The 19,615-nt window shown below is 55.4% G+C and overlaps 2 protein-coding genes across 2 annotated transcripts in view; one reads left to right on the top strand and one right to left on the bottom strand.

Annotated features, from left to right (window-relative positions):
• Positions 1-19,615, top strand: part of LOC310843682 (secreted frizzled-related protein 2-like) — a 246,280-nt gene that overhangs the window by 124,505 nt on the left and 102,160 nt on the right. The window lies entirely within an intron of this gene.
• NUMA1 (nuclear mitotic apparatus protein 1) overlaps positions 12-19,615 on the bottom strand; it is a 78,528-nt gene continuing 58,924 nt past the window's right edge. The window contains 13 exon segments of the mRNA XM_083735818.1: positions 12-1,624; positions 2,707-2,868; positions 3,361-3,477; positions 3,850-4,068; positions 4,579-4,715; positions 6,479-6,761; positions 7,628-7,868; positions 8,584-8,744; positions 10,470-10,676; positions 11,065-11,166; positions 11,588-11,656; positions 14,696-14,743; positions 15,955-19,344. Of these exon segments, the coding sequence (XP_083591944.1) occupies positions 1,589-1,624; positions 2,707-2,868; positions 3,361-3,477; positions 3,850-4,068; positions 4,579-4,715; positions 6,479-6,761; positions 7,628-7,868; positions 8,584-8,744; positions 10,470-10,676; positions 11,065-11,166; positions 11,588-11,656; positions 14,696-14,743; positions 15,955-19,344 (5,172 nt within the window). The 3' untranslated portion in view covers positions 12-1,588.

The following is a 19,615-nucleotide window of genomic DNA, read 5'->3' as shown; positions in this document are numbered from 1 at the left end:
CCAAGCCACTGTTTTTTGGGAGAAAAATACCATTTATTTACAAGTAGAAACATTATTTAAAATGACACATTTGATTGCTAATTTCTCTACAAAGGCGAGTATTAGAGGGCTGTGAGTGGTGGCGGTGGGGGCACCCTCAGGCAGTGTCCGTCCCCCAGTCCAGGAAACAGCTCACCAGGGAGATCCAGCGAGGCTCTCCTGAGGGCCAAGCCCCACCGTGGGATGCTTGCCCACGGAAGGGAACTGAAGCGGGGGCCTTTACACAGCTCCTGTGCACTCTGATGGAGCATCTGCAGGAAAAGGTCCGGCCGGATTGTGCCCCCCAAGATCCAGGCATGGGCACCGGCCCCACTGCTGCCCCGGCACAGCCACGCATCCCTCCACCCCCTTTTCAGGAGGGACACTGCAGTGAGGCCTCCCCCCTGCCCCACTCCATGCCAGTGCCTACAGAGTACAATACAAAGCAAGACAGCTAAGTAAAGCCTGCGGAATAAGGGGAGGGTGAGAATGCACAGCCTGTACATAATGGAGCTTTCTCCTCCTCCTCCTCCAGCCCAGCCACCAGCGAGGGGCCCTTCAGGCAGCTGGTGCTCCCACCTCCTCCAGGGAATGATTCCTCCTCTAGCCAGGCTCAAGGGATTTATTTTTTAACACCCCCTTGGACAAAAGCCACCCCAGCTCCTAAAGGATTTCTCACATCACCAGGAAGCAGGCACATGACTCTATGACAACCAGGGCAAAGTTTTCCACAGGAGAGAAATGTGTTTCCCCCCACTGCTTCTGGTAATGAGTAAGCGACTAGTCCTCAATGTCTGACAGAAGCTTCCCACCCCAATTCTCTAGTCTGTTGGCCCTTGCTTTACAATTGGGTTTTTTTTGTTTTTTTAAGAACCAAGGAGGTTGGGAAGAGGGTTGCCTTGCGAGTGGAAGGGAGAGCCAGGTGGAGAAAACATCTCCGACTTCGGTGCCTTGGGCAGTTCACTGTGCCAATGAGGCAAGCAGAGAGAGCCCGCCCTTACTCAGCGTGAAAGGGAGGGAGCATTCGTCGGGGGGGGGGGTCAGGAGAGGGGGACCTAGCTTCTCAATAGGAGGTGCCACTCTGGGTGCTTAAGGAAGGGGTGTTGCATTGGCAAAGGTGGTCAACATTATGACACTGCCTCCCTGGGAGCGTAAAATACTGCCAGCCTAGTCCTCCTTTGCCAAGCACTCCTGATTCCTGCCTGATGGAACAGCGGCTGGTATTAAGGGCCAGACCCTGGAATGGTTTGGAGACTGTCCCATCCCCCTCGACACGCCACCATCACAGAGGGGAAAGCCCCCTCCCCAATCTCTCAGCCAAGGAGGCTCACCACCCACCATCATGTGGAAACCAGGGGGCGGGGGAAGAGTCCGTGCACCCGTTGGCATCCTGACCAAAGTCTGGGGATGGGCTCTCAGGCCACGCCAGAGCTGGGAGGGAAGACCAGGAGGGGGAGGAAGGCTGCTGGCGGCTCAGCTGGTAGCAGAGACTGGGGGGCCTTGGCACCTGGCTCCCTTCCTTCTGGGGAGATGCGGCAGGCGGGGGAGTTTTCGGCCAGGAAAAATGGTGTTAGAACTTGCTGTTCCTCGTGGACCTGGAGTTCGCCTGCAGGAAGGGAAAAAGAAGACAGGAGTTGGGTGGGCTCAATGCCTCCTGCTGGGATTTTAGAAGCGCAAAAGGCAGAAGGATCTAATTGGGACCCCCCACCCCACTGTTTCTACAATCCTCTGGGATTTTCTCCTGTACAAGCCCCACCGAACCAAGGGCAGCTTTGGGCAGAACTCTCGTGCCAATCCCACTGCTCTCCTGCTGGTTTGAGCCACACCTAGTGCCCCATGGGGACAATCCTCCCAGCGTGCCACCTTCAAGGGCACCAAAGTCTGCAGCCTGAGGAAGCTGCCTTGCTTTGCCATGCCTCTTAATTGGAAACCCAGAGAGGAGGACAAAAAAGATGGAGCGCTGCGGCTTCATTTCCCCACCCCGCCCCTCAGATTTGATAAACCCAAGCTGAACTCTGCAGTCTTAGGAGAACGATGAGCGGCTCTCATCATTCTTCTGCATGGCAGCAGATCAGGAAGAAGACAGCAGGTGAAGTCGGCCCCTCGGGCAAGGGCAGAGTCCCACACCCAGGACAGGTGCTGCAAAACCCAGAAACCACACACCACCAGTGGGAGGGGAGGGGATGGCAGCCCAAGGGGAGGTCCGTGCTGCCCCTGGTGTGACCCAGCCAGAAGAGGTTCCATACAGGCCTGGTCGCACTGCACAAGGAGAGGCCAGCCTGCTCTGGCAGCCCATGAGACCTGAAGGAACAAAAGGATGGGGAGTCAGGCCTGGCAGGTGGGGGTGCCCGACCCGACGACTGAGCAATGGACCCGGCCCTTGCTCGACTCCCATAGGCATCTGGTCAGCCTGTGAGAAGAGGATGGTGGACTAGATGGGCCACTGGCCTGATCCAGCAGCCTCTTCTGTTGTTCCTTTGCTGGCAAACCGCCTTCTGTGCTCCAAGGAGTCCCAGACCCATGGCTTTTCCCAGCCCTCTTCTCTCTCTATTAGTTCCACCAGACTATATATCTAAATACACTAAAATGCAGGCTCACATTCCAGGCGAAATCTCTCTCCCGCCCATGCTTGCTCCAAGGGGATGCTGGGAGCGAGAGACTCGTGGGGAGGCCCCTTCTCCCTCCTACCTTGCCCTTAGGTGATGACGCAGCCCTCGGGGATCTCCGGCTGCTGCTCCGGGGGGAGCTTTTGGGAGTCACTTTGCGGTTGGGCCCCCGGCGCAGGAGGCTGTTGCCCAGCTTCTTCGGAGTGTTCAGAATGCTGAAGGCCATCGACTGGCGCCTGTTGGGCTGCAGGGAAAGGGGAAGGAGTCAGGAGAATCAGGAGACCTCAGCAGCCCTTCTGTGCTCTCTCATCCCCACGGCAAGGGAACTCAAGAGAAGAGTTCGCATCCCTTGGCATACCGCCTCCTCCACACCCCCCACCCCAGTTATTATAATCACTGCAGAGAAGCACCAGGCCTATGTCTGAAGCTAGGGAGAGATTGAATTTGTGTTATGTGGTAGTCTGGTGTTTGTGTATAGATAGGCAGAAAGGAGAGATCATACTTTGTAGAACCATAGAACTTTAAAGCTCGAAGGACCCCAAGCTCCTGCAACACAGGAATCACAGCTAAAGAATCCCTGACAGGTGGCCATCCAACCTTTGTTTAAAAACTTCCCTGCCTGAGTAGGGGTGGTCTCGCAGCCTGCTCTGCTTCAGCAATGCCGCAGCCTCCGAGGCTCCCTGCGCCCTGCTCTGCCAGCCCGATGGACGAGCAAGAGGCTCCGAGGCTCCCTTACCTGCTTGGCTGCCTGGGCTTTGTCCTTCTTGCTTCCCGCATGGGTGCTGTGCTTGTGCTCCTCGCTCCGCAGTTTGGGAGTCTGGGGCCGTGGGAAGCAGCTGGCAGATTTCTTGGACTGAACGGAGAAAAGGGGTGTGTGGAAGAGAGATTAATTGGGGCCTGATGCGACTGAGCAAAAGACAACGGTGCCTTTCATCTCCCCGCCAAGGTGGGCAGCTGAGAAATGAGGAGCAGATGTCGCTGGACTGCAACTCCCAGCGACCACAGCGAGCCACACCCAACGCTCAGGGATGATGGGAGCTGCAATCCCAGAGGAACTGAAGGGTCCCTGGACCCCACCAGCACCTGCCCTAGAAGACACAGGCGAACTTGCCCCATTACACTCTGGGCATACCCGATACTCCCATAATAACCCTCCCCTATATCCCCGCCCAGCTTGAAAGGGGTTCAGGCCAGCTGAATGTGCCGCAGAGCCACTGCCACTCACCTCAGGGGTCCCTGCAGCCTGGTGGGATTCATCTGAAATGCGCTTCCTCTGCTGCCGAGTGGCAATGCCCCCTGCTGCCGCCGCGGAGCTCAGGGTGCTGCGGCGGGTGGCGGGGCCCTCGGAAACCTGGGAGGGCAGCATGCTGGCACGGCGGAGGGTCTCTCTGGGGTCCCCTGTCTTCATATCCTCATCTGTGATGGTGGCCAGTGACAGGGGTGGCTGGCAGGTGGGGAAGAGGAGCAGTGCGGTCATCAGACGGAGGCTCTTTGTGTGCACACGCACACCAGGTTGAGCCTACTGCAAAAGTGGAACAGCCCCCAAAACACACAGGGGAGGAAGCTCCCCAGGTGTCTATTGACCAGGACTGAGCAAGATTTACATGCACAAACACACATACAAGGGACTGCCACCCCTGCTTGCTCCGCTCACCAACCCTGTCTACGCACCGCTTTCACACTCTTCCCAAACCCCTCCTGCCCTCCCCCATATATTCACATAAATATGCACTAGCCCTCAAAGGGCCATGTTTTTTTGGGCGGTGGGAATCCAACCCCCCAACTTGATCTCCATTGTAGAATCTAATTTTCCATTCACAGAATTCTCCAGGCGTTGACTAAATCAGCAGCAGGAGCAGGCATCGCATCCCCACCCCCTGCCCTCCCTGGCCTTGAAAACCTATCGCTAGCTGCTGTGGGAGTCAGGACTAGCTGGCCCTTTGGTGACACTCACCCGAGACTCCAGGGGGTAGCAGGTCTTCAGGTGAGGTGGGCAGATCCTGTTGCGCTGCTGGAGCTCAGCGATGCGGCTCCAGTCGTCAAGCACTTCCGGCTCCTCCTGGCAGGTGCCCATGTAGAAGCTGCTGCGCCCTGAGAAGGGTGGGGGGAACAACAGGGGAGGGTGTCAGCTGCTTACTTCCTAGGTTGCATCACCAGCCACACAGAAGGGAGGCACTCCAAGTGGCTCTCCACAAGACAATCGACAACAGTGATCCTAATCAAGGAAGGAGGTTGCAAAGAGTTTCCTCTGCCCCCACCCACTCCATGGGCACAAAGAGGAAAGAGGGCAAAACAGAGCACCCCATGCACAGTGAACTGAGCCAGCCTTTCTCAACTGCAAAAGAACATTCAGAAGAACCCTGCTGGTACAGGCAACTGGCATTCAGAAGCCTTGCTTCCCCTAATTGTGGAGGGAGAGCGTGAATGCGTCCAATCTTATTTTAAGTTGTTCAAGTTGTTCAAGGCTCTCACTGCCTCCTGCAGAAGTGAGTTCCACAGAATAATTATGTACTACATGAAGAAGCCCTTCCTTTTATCCATCCTGGCTCTCCCGTGTCCCCCCTCTGCTGGCTGTTCTATGCATGGCCATTCCAGGCAGGCCTTGCAAGGGCGGTCTACGAGATGCTTTTGAGAAGGGAGGGGCCAAGCAGTGCCACCTTCACATTCATGCCATCACCAGCCACAAACAGTCATGGAGCAGGCAGTTTGCCAACAGGCTCCGAGGGAGGAAGTCTCACTCTGGAAGACTCACACCAAGGAGCAAAGGAGCAAGGAAAAGCTAAGAAATGCACAAGGGAACAGGTCATCACCTCTCTCTCTCTGTCTGTCTGTCTGTCTGTCTGTCTGTCTGTCTGTCTCTCTCTCTCTCTCTCTCTCTCTCTCTCTCACACACACACACGGCTCTCCTGACACACATCTGGATATCTTTTAAAATCATTTACATTTTATTATGTTTTATATGAGTTGGAAGCTGCCCAGAGTAGATGGGTATAAACAATAAAACTGATATTGTTGTTGTTGTGCCACTGATTGTCAGGCATGGTGGACTAATAGTGGTGGGCAGAGACAATAAATGTAGCCAGCAGGAAAACCTTCTGAAGGCAGCCCTGTTTAGGAAAATTTTCTTTTAATGACTGATTTTTAAAATGTATTTTTAAACTCCTGTTGGAAGCCGCCCAGAGTGGCTGGGGAGACTTAGCCAGATGGGCGGGGGTATAAGTAATTATTATTATTATTATTATTATTATTATTATTATTATTATTCTGAGGGCAAGAGTTGTCTGCCATGGAACAGACCCCCTTGAAAGGTGGTGGGCTCTCCTTGTTGGAGGCTCATAAACAGAGGTGGGACTCTTTAGCTGTGATTCCTGCTGTGCAGGGGGTGGACTAGATACAGTGTTTCCCAACCTTGGGCCTCCAGCTGTTTTTGAACTACAACTCCCATCATCCCTGACTAGCAAGACCAGTGGCAAGGGATGATGGGAATTGTAGTCCAAAAAACAGCTGGAGGCACAAGGTTGGGAAACACTGGACTAGAAGACCCTTGGGGTCCCTCCAAACATATTCTCTGATTCTGTGTGGATCACTGAGCTCGCTGGACTCCTCTGAGATTCACCAGAGCAATTGCTGTACTCTGCTGGCTGGCACAGAGGGCGAAGCTCTAGATCAGCCTTTGCCCAGAGCTTCTTCTGCTCCTCCTTCTTCTGCTTTGGACTATGACTCCCAATGGCCCCAGCATCATCCAGCCATGCTCGGCTGGGGGCTGTCAGGAGCTGTAGTCCAGGACGTCGTCTAGAGGGGCCCACCAAGGGGAAGGCTGCCCCAGTCCTGCCGCCGCAACCCCCAGCACTCACCAGAGCTGGCCCCTCCGGCCTGGGAGCGTCTCATGGAGCTGCGGGTGGCAGGCCGATAGCCGGGCAGGCTCATCAACGCCGTGTTGTTGGGGGAAGAGGTGCCCAGCCTGGTGAGGGATTCCTGAGAGGGGAGGCTGGCGAGGGAGCGGGTGGAGGAGGCGGATGCGGAACGCAGACGCGTCTTGACCGGCTCTTGGCTCGAGCTGCTGCTCTGAGACGCAGCGGACTGCACACTGAGGAAAGAGGCGTCAGCACTCTGGGGAGTTTCCGGCTCAGCGTGTTTCTGTGTAGAAGCACAAGGAGGAGGAAGAGGAGGGTGAGCATAAAGAGGAGCTGCTGGTGCTGCTTAACTCTGCCCCCACCCGCCAAGCTGCTCCTCTCCACCTCCATCACACCAGACAGAATATTAGACACCTCTGCCCTGTCTTCCCCTATCCCTTACTCGGCTTTCCTGTAAGCTAACAAGCACCAAACGCTGCGTTCTTTCTTCACTCGAGAGTTGCTCCAAACCCTAGATTGTTTTTGCTGCCCTTTTCTGAACCTTTTCCAACTCTACAATATCCTTTCTGAGCACCCCAAATGAGGTTGCACCACAGGTTTGTATAATGGCATTATGGCACCGGCAGTTTTATTTCCAATTCCTTTCCTCTCTTCCCTAGCAATTCCCAGCTGCCACACACCCTGTCCACAGCTTCATAAAGCTATCCACTATGACCCCAAGGTTTCGTTCATGACCACTGTCAACTCAGACCCCACAAGAGCGTAGGTGAAGCTCGTGTTCTTGGCCTTGACATACATCATTTTACACTTGATTACACGGAAGTCCATTTGCTGCTTTACTGCCTGTTTACCCCACTTGGAGAGCTTGTCTTGGAGCTCTTCCAAATCCTTAAACCATCTGCCAGCTCAGATTCATCACTCCTTGTTCCTAGTAAACCACCTCAAGAGGGCAGCTCCCATCTCTCCTGAATCCACCGCTAACAGCAGCGGTCGCCTGCTAGCCTCCCACACCCAGGGAAGCAGGCTGCTAAAAGTGTACGATGGACCTGGTTATGGAGGGTGCACATTTGAGCAGCCCTGGATGCCACCTATCTCCACAGCCACCATCACCACACCTTGGCTCCCATCCCTAGGTGGCCCCCACATTACTTTGATCATGGTGATGTTGATGACCTGTGTGGTGCGCCGGCGGCCAGAGAGTGTTTTCCGCCCCGACTCAAAGGAAACGTCGCCCGTGGAGTTAACGCTGTTCTCCAGTTTGGACCTCGTGCGGGTGGGGATGGGCGTGAAATAGAGGCTCTCCAGAGACTCCACCTTCCGAGGCAGCCGGTGGGAAGCCTTGGACGGCTCTGCTGTCCCAGATTCGGAGGTGGAACGGCGAGACCTCCTGCTGTGAAGAGAGATGGGGGGGGGTCATGAAACTGGCAGGGAGGCCACAACCACAGAACCCTCTCTTCACATTCCCAAGAACAAGGAAACTGAGAAGTCTTCACAATACAATTCAAAGTGTTGGTGCTGACCTTTAAAGCCCTAAACGGCCTCAGCCCGGTATACCTGAAGGAGCGTCTCCACCCCCAACATTCAGCCTGGACACCGAGGTCCTCCTCTGAGGGCCTTCTGGTGGTTCCCTCACTGAGAGAAGTGAAGTTACAGGGAACCAGGCTTTCTCGGTAGTGGCACCCGCCCTGTGGAATGCCCTCCCTTCATCAGATGTCAGGGAAATAAACAACTATCTGACTTTTAGAAATGTTTAATGTCTGATGTTTTACTACTGTGTTTGATGTCTTAATGTGTTGGAAGCAGCCCAAAGTGGCGGGGGCACCCCAGTCAGTTGGGTGGCGTATAAAACTAACAACAACAACAACAACAACGCCCCATGTCTCCAAAGTTGCTTCAGTGTCAGGCCTGCCAAATGAAGGACCCTGCAAGTGGCCACCCTTGGGGAAATATGCATTTGGTCCTAAAGCTGCAAGGGTGGGAAGCCTCTGCTCTATGGCCGATCAAAGAGCTAAGGAGGAGGAGGAGGAGGAGGAAAGAAATCTGGCACGGAAGCTGAGCTGCTCTGCTGCAGCCGCCTGCTTGCCTTCTAAGCTGAGGGCCAGTACCTGGTGGAGTTGAGCGGCTGTGCTTCATCGCTGGTGCTCATGTCCAGGCTGTCTGTGCTGACATCGGCTGGGCTTTCCTGGAAGGTGATGCGGCTTTTTAATGAATCTGTGGCCAGCTGGAACTTGCCCTGCTCTCGCAGCTGGCGATCTGCAAACTCCACCTGCGTTTGGGTTGGTTAACGGTAAGGGGCAGGTGCCACGAGCAAGCCGCGCACCAAGGAAGTCAAGAGACCCGCTAGAACCAAAATGGCTAATTAAATGTTTCTTTGCATGCATCTACGTAAGAACTGGGCCAAGTCCACCTCACTTCAGTTGCAGGTAAATATGTTGCTATATATACTAAGCATGGGAACCCATGACTCTCCAGAGGTTGCTGGACTCCAGCGCCCATCACCCCATGTCCTTTGGCTTCCTGGCTAGAGCTGGAGGGATTTGAAGCCCAGCAACACCTGGGCTTCATCCCTGGGGTACAGAAAACAGGCTAAGATACACGACGCACAGAATATTCCGTTTCCTTGATGATATATGCAGGGTGCGCTTTGCCTGCTGCTCTGCTCTGTGCATATGGCAGAAGGTTTTTCAACTTCAGTTCTAGGGCAAGTCTAAGATTAAGCAGCACCAAGTTTGAAAGGATGGTTCCAAGTTATTAAAGCTTTGCATCTTAGCCAGGAAGACTACGCTACAAAGGGGAAAGCATTCACACAATATGGCCTTGTTATATTATGGGGGAGAGGTTGTCTGTCAGAAGTGGCTAGCTCACATGGCTGATTCTTTGCCAGTTTGGGGGGCAATGGCTTCCCAGTTCAAGAAGCTGGGGGGTGGGGGGCCGCTTAAGCAACACTTAGCACAGAAAGTATAGAGATTGTTGGTGCAGGTCACCCACCCACGCCACTGTTCTACTCAACTTTGTACCAGCCCTTCTCACCCACTTCAAGACAGCACTAGGCAGGTCCTGAAAACCTACCACGAGCCCATTTACCATGTTATTTGCCTAATTACAAAGGCACTTAAAACCATACAAGGAGGCAGCCACAGCCTCAGAGCAGACTCTTGATTCCCCTTGCCCAGTCTTGCCTGCTGTGACTTGCAGGGGCTCTCCTGGAGACAGGAACTTAATCTCAGCCACAGGCACCAAGGATTCCACCGGTGGCATCTGGTATGCCCAAGCGTTCCCCTCCATGCACAGCTTGGTGTTTGGGGCTGGTGTGTCCTTCCCTGCTTCCTCTCAACACCTGTGGAGCCCCGCCCACTCTCATGCGCACAGGAAGCTGCCTTAGCCCAAGTCAGGCCGGGTCCCTCTGGCCCAGCATTGTCTGCTCCAAGGGCCAAGGCTCGCTCTCTGCTGCTCCAGACGAGGTTTCCAAGGACTTCAGTTTCAGGAGGGCAGATTCCAGAGGAAAACTTGGGAGAAAAGCCCTTGTGGGGATTACGCAGAGGGCTGGTGGAGCCTCCCCCTCACTGGAGGTCTTCATGTAGAGGCTAGCGTGTCATGCATGTGCTGGTGGGGTGTGCTCTAACCCTGGGCTCCTTGTGGTGAACAGGGGGTTGGACTAGCAGGCCTCCAAGGACCCCTCATAGGATTTCATCTGGCTCTTTGGAGTCTCAGGTGGAGGGCCTTTCCCACCACCTACAAATGCCCCCGGACTCTGGACTTTCTGCATGCAAAGCAGATGCTCTACCACTGAGCCACAGCCCTCCTGATCTTTGCCAAAAACTGAATTATCTGGGAATCTAACCTGCCCAGGAGTGCCTCCTGCACCTAGGGACCCCACAGATCCTTCTTGCAAGGGGAAAGGCAGGTGGGCGGGCAGGGCCTGGAATGGAAATGACTGGGCCCTGCTGTGGACCCGCACCCTGCCTCCTCAGCCACCGCCCCTCGGCCCTACCTGTGCCTCGAGGCTGCAGAGGTTCTTGGAGGTGAGCTGGGCCTCCTGCATCTGCCTCACCAAATCCTGCTGCTCCTTCATAAGGCGCTCTGATTTGGCCTTCAGCTCCGCGTTCTCCCTCTCCACCTCCTCCAGGACTCCCAGCCTCTCGAGCAGCTCCTGGTTTTGTTGCTTCTTTGCGTCGTAGTGGGTCTTGGCCTTCTCCATCTGAGGGGCGAGGAAAAGTGAGGCAACCGTCAAGCACAACACCTGCCAGTCTTGAGCCAATGTCATGCAAAGCCGGGACATCGGAAGCCAAGGCTGGTGCTTCCTTAAGAGACACCCTGTGTCGTTGTGCAACGTCACAAAGTGTACTTACCCTCCACACACCCACATTTGCAAACCTTATCATGCAGGTCTTATATGCCAGTCTGTTAGCTCAATGGCTGCCATTTTTGTAAGCTATGGAATTTTGAGGCCTATAATGGCAGAACTTCTTTTCTTAGTACTTGCCTGAACTGCGACTGTTTAATACAGGGTAGAAGCCAGGGTGATGGTTCTCTCCCCTCCCACCCCTCACTTCTGCCCCAGAGGGAGACAGCTCCCCTTTTTCTACCTGTGTCTTGTAATGCTCAGCAGCTTGTTCCTTCTGGGCCACCTGAGACTGGAGGTCCAAGATCTTCTCATTCTGGTGCTTAAGCTCTTCTTCATGCACCTGCTGAGGAGAGACCCAGACAGTCCCTTACAGTGCCAGAGAGGGAAATTGTTTTCTTTCATCCCCATGACTCTTGCACCAGCTGAGTGAGGTTGCTCAGTAGACTTACAAGGGTCCTTTCCACCCCTTGTCTTTGAAAAGCTGGCGTCGGTGAAAACTAAATAGCTTTAATTGGATTTTGAAAAAAAGGCAATAAATTGTTACTGTTTCACATTTCTTGTTATTATCTTCCCTGATTCCCCTTGCCCTCGATTGCAGGGGATTAGACTAGTGGGTCATGCAAACCACTATTCTGAATGCTTTTTATAGGGTAGGGTGGGGATCTGGGGATAAATTTATGAAGCCAATGGGACAGTGCCCCCCAAAAGCTTGGGCACCTCTGCACTAGGAGAACTCTCTCCAGCCTCCATCCCTGGAAGCTCACCTGGGCTCTCTGCTGCTGGGCTTGAGTGACCTTCTCCTGCTGAGCGTACTTCTGTTTCAGCTCCTCCAGCTGGAAAGGAAAGGGGGGGGGGGAGAGAGAATATTTATTCCAACCCTCCCCCTCCTGCTCAAAGCGCTGTTCAGCCACTCCCTCCTGGCTCTTTGAGGCTCTGCACCCCATGGCTCTGCACAGAGCCACCCATTCAGCAATCTCTGCCCCCCTCCTAAACCTGCTGTACTGGAACAGCCATGCCTAGAAAAGGACTGGCTGGCAGGAGGCCAAGGAAGTCTCCCCCTTTTACCAAAAGCTGTGACTCCTGCATTGCAGCAGATTGGACTAGATGACCCTTTGGGGTCTATGATTCTATGAGCAAGGCATCAGAGAGTCACAGTTTAGGACATCTCGGGACTGACCACTTTATCCAGTTTGGGGGTTGGAAGGAGGAGGAAGGAGTTTGGGGGTTGGAAGGAGGAATCTATGTTACTCAGCTTGGCCCCTTCAGCATCAAACACTTCTCTTGTAAGTCAAGCCCCATGCGAAAGAAAGAGGGGGGAGGGCCAAGTTCTGCACCTGGTAAAAGCAACACTAATAGGTCACTGAATGTGTTTTTGGATAAGGACTCTGATTGCTAGGAGGAAAACAGCTGTGAGGCCCCAATTCAATGCAAGCACTGCTCAGCCTCCCTGAGACTGAGGGCGTTTCCCCCAGAACTACACACCTTTTTCAAGCTTCTTTTTGCAACCATGATGCCATAGTCTGAATTCTGTCAAATGCCACAGACCCTCAAGAGTTACTACAGGAACACAGAAAGAACTGCATGCAGCAGGCCAGAGTCCTCTATGCCTGGAAGCACATTCCAGGCATACCCACATTCCAGGCACACCCTCCGACAGGTTCCCTTCCACCCAGGAAGCATCACTATCACTGGAGCCCCTGTCCTAAACATTCTGCCCCTGCAAGAGCTTCCTGGAAGCAGCAGCAGCAGCAGAGAGAGTGCCAGAGCAGCCTCCAACCCTCCACCGACACATCTATGCTGCGCAAACACCACATTCCAGTTGCAGGTTGGGTCAGTGGGCTTCAGAGCAGAAATGGTGCATGGGGGTTAGCAGCTTTCCAGGAAGAGCAGCTCTCTACAAGCAGAAGAGCCGGGGTGTGCTGCAAGCAGATGCTCTGACATGCGATGAAAGTGATGCTGGAAGTTAATTAGCCACACCCACCGTCCTGCATTTCCCACCTCCAGGTCTCCCCAGCAACCCCAAAGCAGGGTCTCCATTGCCAACTGTTTGTCTCTCGAGCACTCGGGGGCAAAGGAACATCAGGGATCCACGGAAACATTGAAGGTTAGAATCCAAGAGGGTTTCTGAAGTGGAGGGGGCCGTTTCAGGGGATTCTAGTTTAAGCTGGTTTGCTCTTAAAACACAGGGGTGAGGGGGTGGACTTGTCTTCAGGTGCAACCATGCTTGCAGATGGCTAAGAGAGGTGGTGGTGCTTTTAGCTCCTGGAAACCCTGAAGGTTAGAGGGCTGCCCCCCTGCGTTGCAGACCCGGCACTCTGCCTGGAGCTCAAGGTCTCCCCTCCCGAGAGCAGTATCATTCACAGAGATTCTCTCCTATACCGAAGGAAAATATAGGAAGGAGATGGGGAAGACAGAATGCCAAAAGATGCAGCAGCTGGAGCGGGAAAGGACCTCGGAGATCATCAAGTCCTACTCTCTGCTGCTCAAGGCATAGGGCACCTCTGGCTTCATATGGCTACTCCCCTCTTGGCGCAGTAGAGTCTTAAAAAGTGGTGCCCAGAACTGGAGAAAACTGGACCTGCGCCAGATGCAGGTAAAGGTGGGTAAAGAACCCCTGGATGGTTAAGACCAGTCAATGGTGACTAGGGGGTTGCGGCTCTCATCTCACTTTCAGGCCGAGGGAGCCGGCATTTGTCCACAGACAGCTTTCCGGATCATGTGGCCAGCAGGACTAAAACACTTCTGGCATAATGGGACATGGTGGCAGAAGCCAGAGTGCACAGAAACACCGTTTACCTTCCCAATGCAGTGGTACCCATTTATCTACTTGCACTGGTGTGCTTTCGAACTCCTAGGTTGGCAGGAGCTGGGACACAGCAACAGGAGCTCACCCCGTTGCACAGCACATAGCTAAATAATGAAACTCACTCCCCCAGGAAGCAGTCATGGCCACCAACCTAGATAGCTTTGAACAAGGATCAGATAAATTCATGGAGGAGAAAAGGTTCCCCATGGCTACTAGCCCCTGGTGGCTATGCTCTGCCTCCACAGCTGGAGGCAGCAGCACTTCTGGATCCCAGTTGCTGGAAACTGCAGGAGGGGAAGGTTGCTCTTGTGCTCAAATCCTGTGAGGGGGTTTCCCTTTTGGGCACCTGCTTGGCCACACTGGGAACAGGATGGAGAACTAGATGGGCCATTGGCCTCTTCCAGCAGGTTGTTCCACTAGGAGTTACAAAGAGAAGTGGGAAATTCTACAGGGCAAGTAATTGGTACGCCCCAGGCTGCTCCCAAGGCTTCCCAGGTGCTGGGTTGAGAGGGCGCAAGAGGATGCATGCGGTGCTGTACTGTGGTGCTATCAGAAAAAGAGGCACCAAGGAGATCTTTAAAGGGGAGGGCAACAAAAAATGGTGTGTGGGTGTGTAGCAAGCCCTCATACTACTATGAGACCTGCTGGAAGGGCAACAATCCCAAGTAGACTGACTTTGCTGCCCGCTGGCGCAACTTCCTTTGTAAGCCTTGGCTTGCCACATAGCTATGGACAGTCTTGCCTTTGGTGCAAATGACAGGATTTGTGTGCTTTCTGCTCTTGCCAAGTAGTTTTTTTTGTCAAAGTAAGAGAACAAAAGTTTTGCTGACCTGTGCGAGGAGGCATCTGGGCATAAGGTGCAGCGTTTTAGAGTGGTATTGTGAAGCCCTGTTTTCCCACACAGCCCCCAAACGAGGGTGGCGGCGGCCTTATTACTTGTCCTCTGTAAGCCCCCAGTGCAAACAGTTCACAACAGGAGATGGCAGCCATGATGGAGGGGAAGCAGCAGCAGCAGCTACGTCATGCACTGTCACCGTTTAAGCAGCTGACACCTGGCATGCATTACCTGGCATGCATTAGCTCGCTCTTTCTGATATACCTCTAGCTGCTCCACCTGTAGGATTGGGGGGTGGGTGGGAGGTGGAAGCAATGAAGGCAGACGTGAAAACACCACAAAAAGCAGCTGGAGCAACTTGTGGCAAGGGTGGGAGCTCAACTGCCAACCCAATCCAGACCGAGAGGGTGTTGCTCATCCCTTCCCCAGAGGCTCAGAGCTCAGAGGGTAGTATATAAATCAGAGAAGAAGACTTGTGGAACCTGGAGGGGCAATGCTAGAACACTGCGTACATGCAGGAGCAAAAGGGAGCCCATTCAAGGATAACATATAGCCAGCATCTCAAGCAAACATGGCCCCTGGACAGCAGCACCCCCTTTGTTAACTTGCATGCTTTAACTTTCAGGGAAAGCATCTACTACTGGCCTACAGCAGACACCAAAGTTCTAGAGCAGGGGTCAGCAAACTTTTTCAGCAAGGGGCCGGTCCACTGTCCCTCAGACCTTGTGGGGGGCCGGACTATATATTTTTTTTGGGGGGTGAACAAATTCCTATGCCCCAGAGATGCATTTTAAATAAAAGAACACATTCTACTCATGTAAAAACACACAGATTCCCGGACCGTCCACGGGCTGGATATAGAAGGCGATTGGGCCGGATCCAGCCCCTGGGCCTTAGTTTGCCTACCCATGTTCTAGAGGGCTAGAGATGGAAGGAGGGTCCCCATTGCTCAAGATGCACCCCATGAGCCAAATAAGGTCTGCTGAGCCTTTCAGGCCACATCTTGCTTCTGAACATTCCCTCAGTCTGAACTGCACTATACAGAATGCAGCAAGGTGCGCCCCCCCACCCCCAGGTGTCTTGCAACCTCATCCAATCCAGAGAGAGATGCTTCCGTCGCTCAAGGGTGGCCCTGCAGAGCTGTCCCCTTCATTAAGCAAACTGGAACCAGAATTTCTAAGCAGCATGGAAAACCATTAAGAGCCACCTTCATTTTCTGTCCAGCAGGCAAACCTAGGCCAGATCCCAGACCGTTTACTCCATCTGCCTAATCTCCAGAGGCAGGGCTACCCCCAGGTGAAGCAAGGGAGTAGGGACGAAGTGGTGGTGGGGGGGGGGCGCAAAGAGGATGAGCTTTGCCCCCCACCCCTCCACCCTGTTTCAAGAGGGCAAAGAAACCACAGGGTGGGTTGGGGAGATGCAGCTGCCTAGGGCTAGCCCCTGGGCAACCCCCAACCCCAAAAGCAACCGAATCCCGTGTGGGGCCTTACCTGCACCAGCTGCCTCTGCTTGCTCTCCTCGTACTTCTTCTGGGTGTCCTCGAGCACCCGCTTCATGGCGGCCACCCGCTTCTCCGAGTCGAGCCTGACCAACTCCATCTCCTGCGTGTGCTGCTTCTTGACCTGGGCCAGCTCTGCTGGCAGGTGCTGCAGCCCCCGGTTCTCCTCGGCCAGCTGCGCCTGGCCCTGCTGGAGGGCGGCCAGCTGCCCTGCGTAGCTGCCCTTCTCCGCCTGCAGCTGCTGGATGGCCCGCTCCCGCTCCAGGAGCCTCTCCTTCACCGCCTGCAGCTCTGCCTGCTCCAGCTTGGCCCTGGCCAGCTCCGCCTGCAGGAGGCCGGCGGCGCTCTGCATCTGCTCCAGCTTCTCGCGGTGCTTACTCTCCTGCGAGGCCTGCTCCGCCTGCAGCTGCTGATAGAGGCACTTGATGGGCATCAGCTCTGCGATCAGGGCCTGGGCCCCTACAAACTCCTGCTGCTGGGCGGAGAGCTGCTGTTCCTTCTGGAAGGCCTTCTCCTGCCAGGACTTAAGCTCCTTGCAGAGGTCCTCCTGCCGCTTGGAGGCAGCGCTCTGCTCCTTCTTCAGGGCCTCCACCGACACCCGAAGCTTCTCCGCCTGCTCTTGGGAGCTCTGCGCTTCGGCTTTCATGGTTGAGCACCTCTCAGCTGCCCGGGAAGCGGCGGTGGCCATTTCCGACTGCAGGATCCGCAGCCTCTCCTCCAGCTTCTTGCTCTTCTCGGACTCAGCCAGGGCCAGCCGCCTCAGGTCCTTGATCTCCCCCTCCTTCTCCAGCTGCTGCCTTTGCATGATGGAGGTCTCTTTCTCCATGCTGCTGATGATGCTGGCCTGGCGCTCCGATTCCTGGGCACAGCGTGACAGCTGCTCCTTCCAGCTCTCCTCAGACTTGCTCTTCTCCTGGGCTGCAGCACGTAGGACGACTAGCTCCTTCTCGGCTCGGGATGCTGCCTCCCTGCTCTGGGCCAGCTCCTTTCCTTTGTCATGGAGCTCCCTCTTCAGCTTCTCTAGACTGGACTTGGATACCTCCAGGAGCTGCTCCTGCTCCGCGGCCCTCTCCTTGTGCTGCGCCACCTCCCGCTTCAAAGCCTCCGCCTCCACCTGCTGCTCCCGCTCAGAGGCGGCTGCCACCTTCTCCAGCCGGGCAACAGTGATCTGCTGCTCCTTGCACTGCTTCTCCAGCCTCTCCACCTGCGCGCGGAGAGCCTCGCACTCCTTCAGCTGCCCCTGGTAGAGCTCTCGGCTGGAGGTGGACTCCTGCTCCTGCTGCCGCTTCTGCTCCTCCAGGCTCTTGAGGGAGGCGTCCTTGGAGTGCATCATCAACTTGATACTGTCCATCTCGGCCTTTTGGGTCCGGGCTGCCTCCAGGAACCCTTGCAGCTCGCTCTCCATCTTGGCAGCCCTCTCTTTCAGGGCCTCAGCAGAGGCCAGTTCCCCCTTCAGCTTGCTGACAGTCTTCTGCAGGTCCCTTAGCTCCTCGCTGCGGGAGATGTTCTTGAGGCGCAACTCCTCTAGCTCCCGCTCTTTCTCCCCAACCAGCTCCTGGGCCCTGGCTACCTCTTCCTGGAGCCCAGAGACTTCCACTCGGTGCTCGTTGGTGACATTCTGCAGCTGCACCTCCAGGGCTGCCTTGCTGACTTTCTCAGCGGCCAGTTCCGCCCTGGCCCGTTCCTCCTGGCCCGCCAGCCGTTTGGTTTCCTCCTTGTGCAGGGCCAGCTCCTGCTTCTGCTGCTGGGAGGCCTCTTCCAGCTTGGCCTTCAAGGACTTCAGCTGGCCAGACAGCTTCTCTGTCTCGCGCTCCTTCTCCTTCAGGGCTGCCCTGGTGCTAGAGAGGCTGGACTCAGCCACACTCAGGTCCTTATGGCTCTGATCCCCTGCCAGCCTCACTTGAGCCTCCAGCTCGGCTACCCTGCGCTTCTCCTCAGCCAGCTCCCTGGTGACAACTTCCAGCGCCTGGGCTGCTTCGTGCCCCTCCTTCTTCCCTTTGGCCAGGCTCTGGGCAGCCTCCCTCTGAGCCACAGCCACCTTCTCCTGCAGAGAGGCAATCTCTGCCCGGAGCTGGTCCTCTGTGCCCTCCTTCTCCTTGACCTGTGACGTGGCACAAGCCAAGTCTGCCTGGAGCTCAGCCAGTGCTCCTTGGTGCTTGCTGTTCAGGTGCTTCAGCTGAGTCTCCAATTCTGCCACCTTCTGCTGCTCGGCCTGCAGCCTCAGGTGGGCCTGCTCCTGCTCCCCGCTCAGCGCTCGGACCTTCTCCTTAAGCCTCCCCAGCTCCCCTGGGTCTCCTTTGGCAGCCACGGAGGAGAGCTCTGCCATCTGGTGCTGCAGCTCCTCCACCTTGGTCCTGGACGCTTCCCCCAGCTGCTGCACTTGTCGCTCCAGGGCTTCCCTCTGGGCCTTCTCCTCACCCATCTCCCGCAGGACCTGGTCCCGGTGCTTGCTCAGTTCCTGAATCTGCTCCTCCAGCTCTGCGATCCGCCGGAGGTTGCCCTCCAGGGACTCGGCCGCCCGCCTCTTCTCATCCTCCAAGATGCCTTCTGTGTTGCAGACGGACTCCTCCAGGATCAGGAGCCGCTCCTGGAGACGGGTGTTCTCCTTGGCCAGCTTCTCCTTGTCAGCCAGCTTCTGCTGTGCCTCACGAAGCTGGCCTTTCAGCACCGACACAGCTCCTGCTTGGGCCTCGCTCTGCTGGCACTGGGTGGTGAGGGCCAAGATCCTGGCCTCCAGCTCCTGGACCTTGTGGCTCAGATCGGCCTTCTCCCTCTGGGCTTCCGTGGCAGTGGCACTCTGAGCACGCAGCCGCTCGGTCAGGGTGGACAGTTCTGCCTCCTTCTCCTGGAGTTGCCTCAGGGCCAGCTCTTTCTCCTGGGCAGCCTTGTTGTATGCTTCCTGGCCTGCAGCCTCCACCTGCGTCAGCTTCTGGCTGCTCTGCTGCAGCGTGCTGGTCAGCTGGTCTACCTGGAGGCTCAGCTCCTGAAGGGCTGCCCGGGAGGCCTGCTCGCTCTTCTGCAAGTCCTCGGCCAGCTGGCCCTTCTGCTGCTGCAAAACCAGCAGGTCCTGGTCCTTCTGATGGAGAAAGCCCATCAGCTTGGCGATCTCAGCCGTCAGGGCGTTGACCTGAGCGACCAGGCTCTCCTCCTGGGCACGCAAATCCTGCTCCAGCTTCTCCTTGCCTTGAGAGCTCTCAGAGAGGGAGTTCTGCAGCTCCGTGAGCAGGCCTGTGAGCTGGCGCTTCTCTGCCTCAAAGCTGCTTCTCTCGGATTGGAGGTTGGCCTCAAGCAAGTGCTTCTCCTCTTCGAGGCGGAGGACCGTTGCCTGCAGCTCAGTCTGCTGGCCACTCAGGTAGGCCACCTGCTGGTTCAGTTCTTCAAGCTGGTGGGACAAGGAACAGCAAACAAGGTTATGCACCCAGAGAACACACAGAATGAGCCTTGCTCCTTCCCCTCCAATACTGCCCAAATACAGACTCACAGCTTATGCACTTAACTTACATAATCTCAGTTTTGCGTGCTTGACCATTTTTTTTTTTTTAAAGGAGCGTGTGTGGTGTTGGGAGACATTCTGCACAGAAACATGTTTGTAACCTTTAAGAACAGTTTTTGTGCGCTCTGGGCTAATTGGGTGCAGCTGGCCATGGCTACAA

This window comes from Podarcis gaigeae (assembly GCF_964106915.1).
Source record: "Podarcis gaigeae genome assembly, chromosome: 4".
Classification (NCBI taxonomy): domain Eukaryota; kingdom Metazoa; phylum Chordata; class Lepidosauria; order Squamata; family Lacertidae; genus Podarcis; species Podarcis gaigeae.
This window is presented reverse-complemented; position numbering and strand designations above follow the sequence as displayed.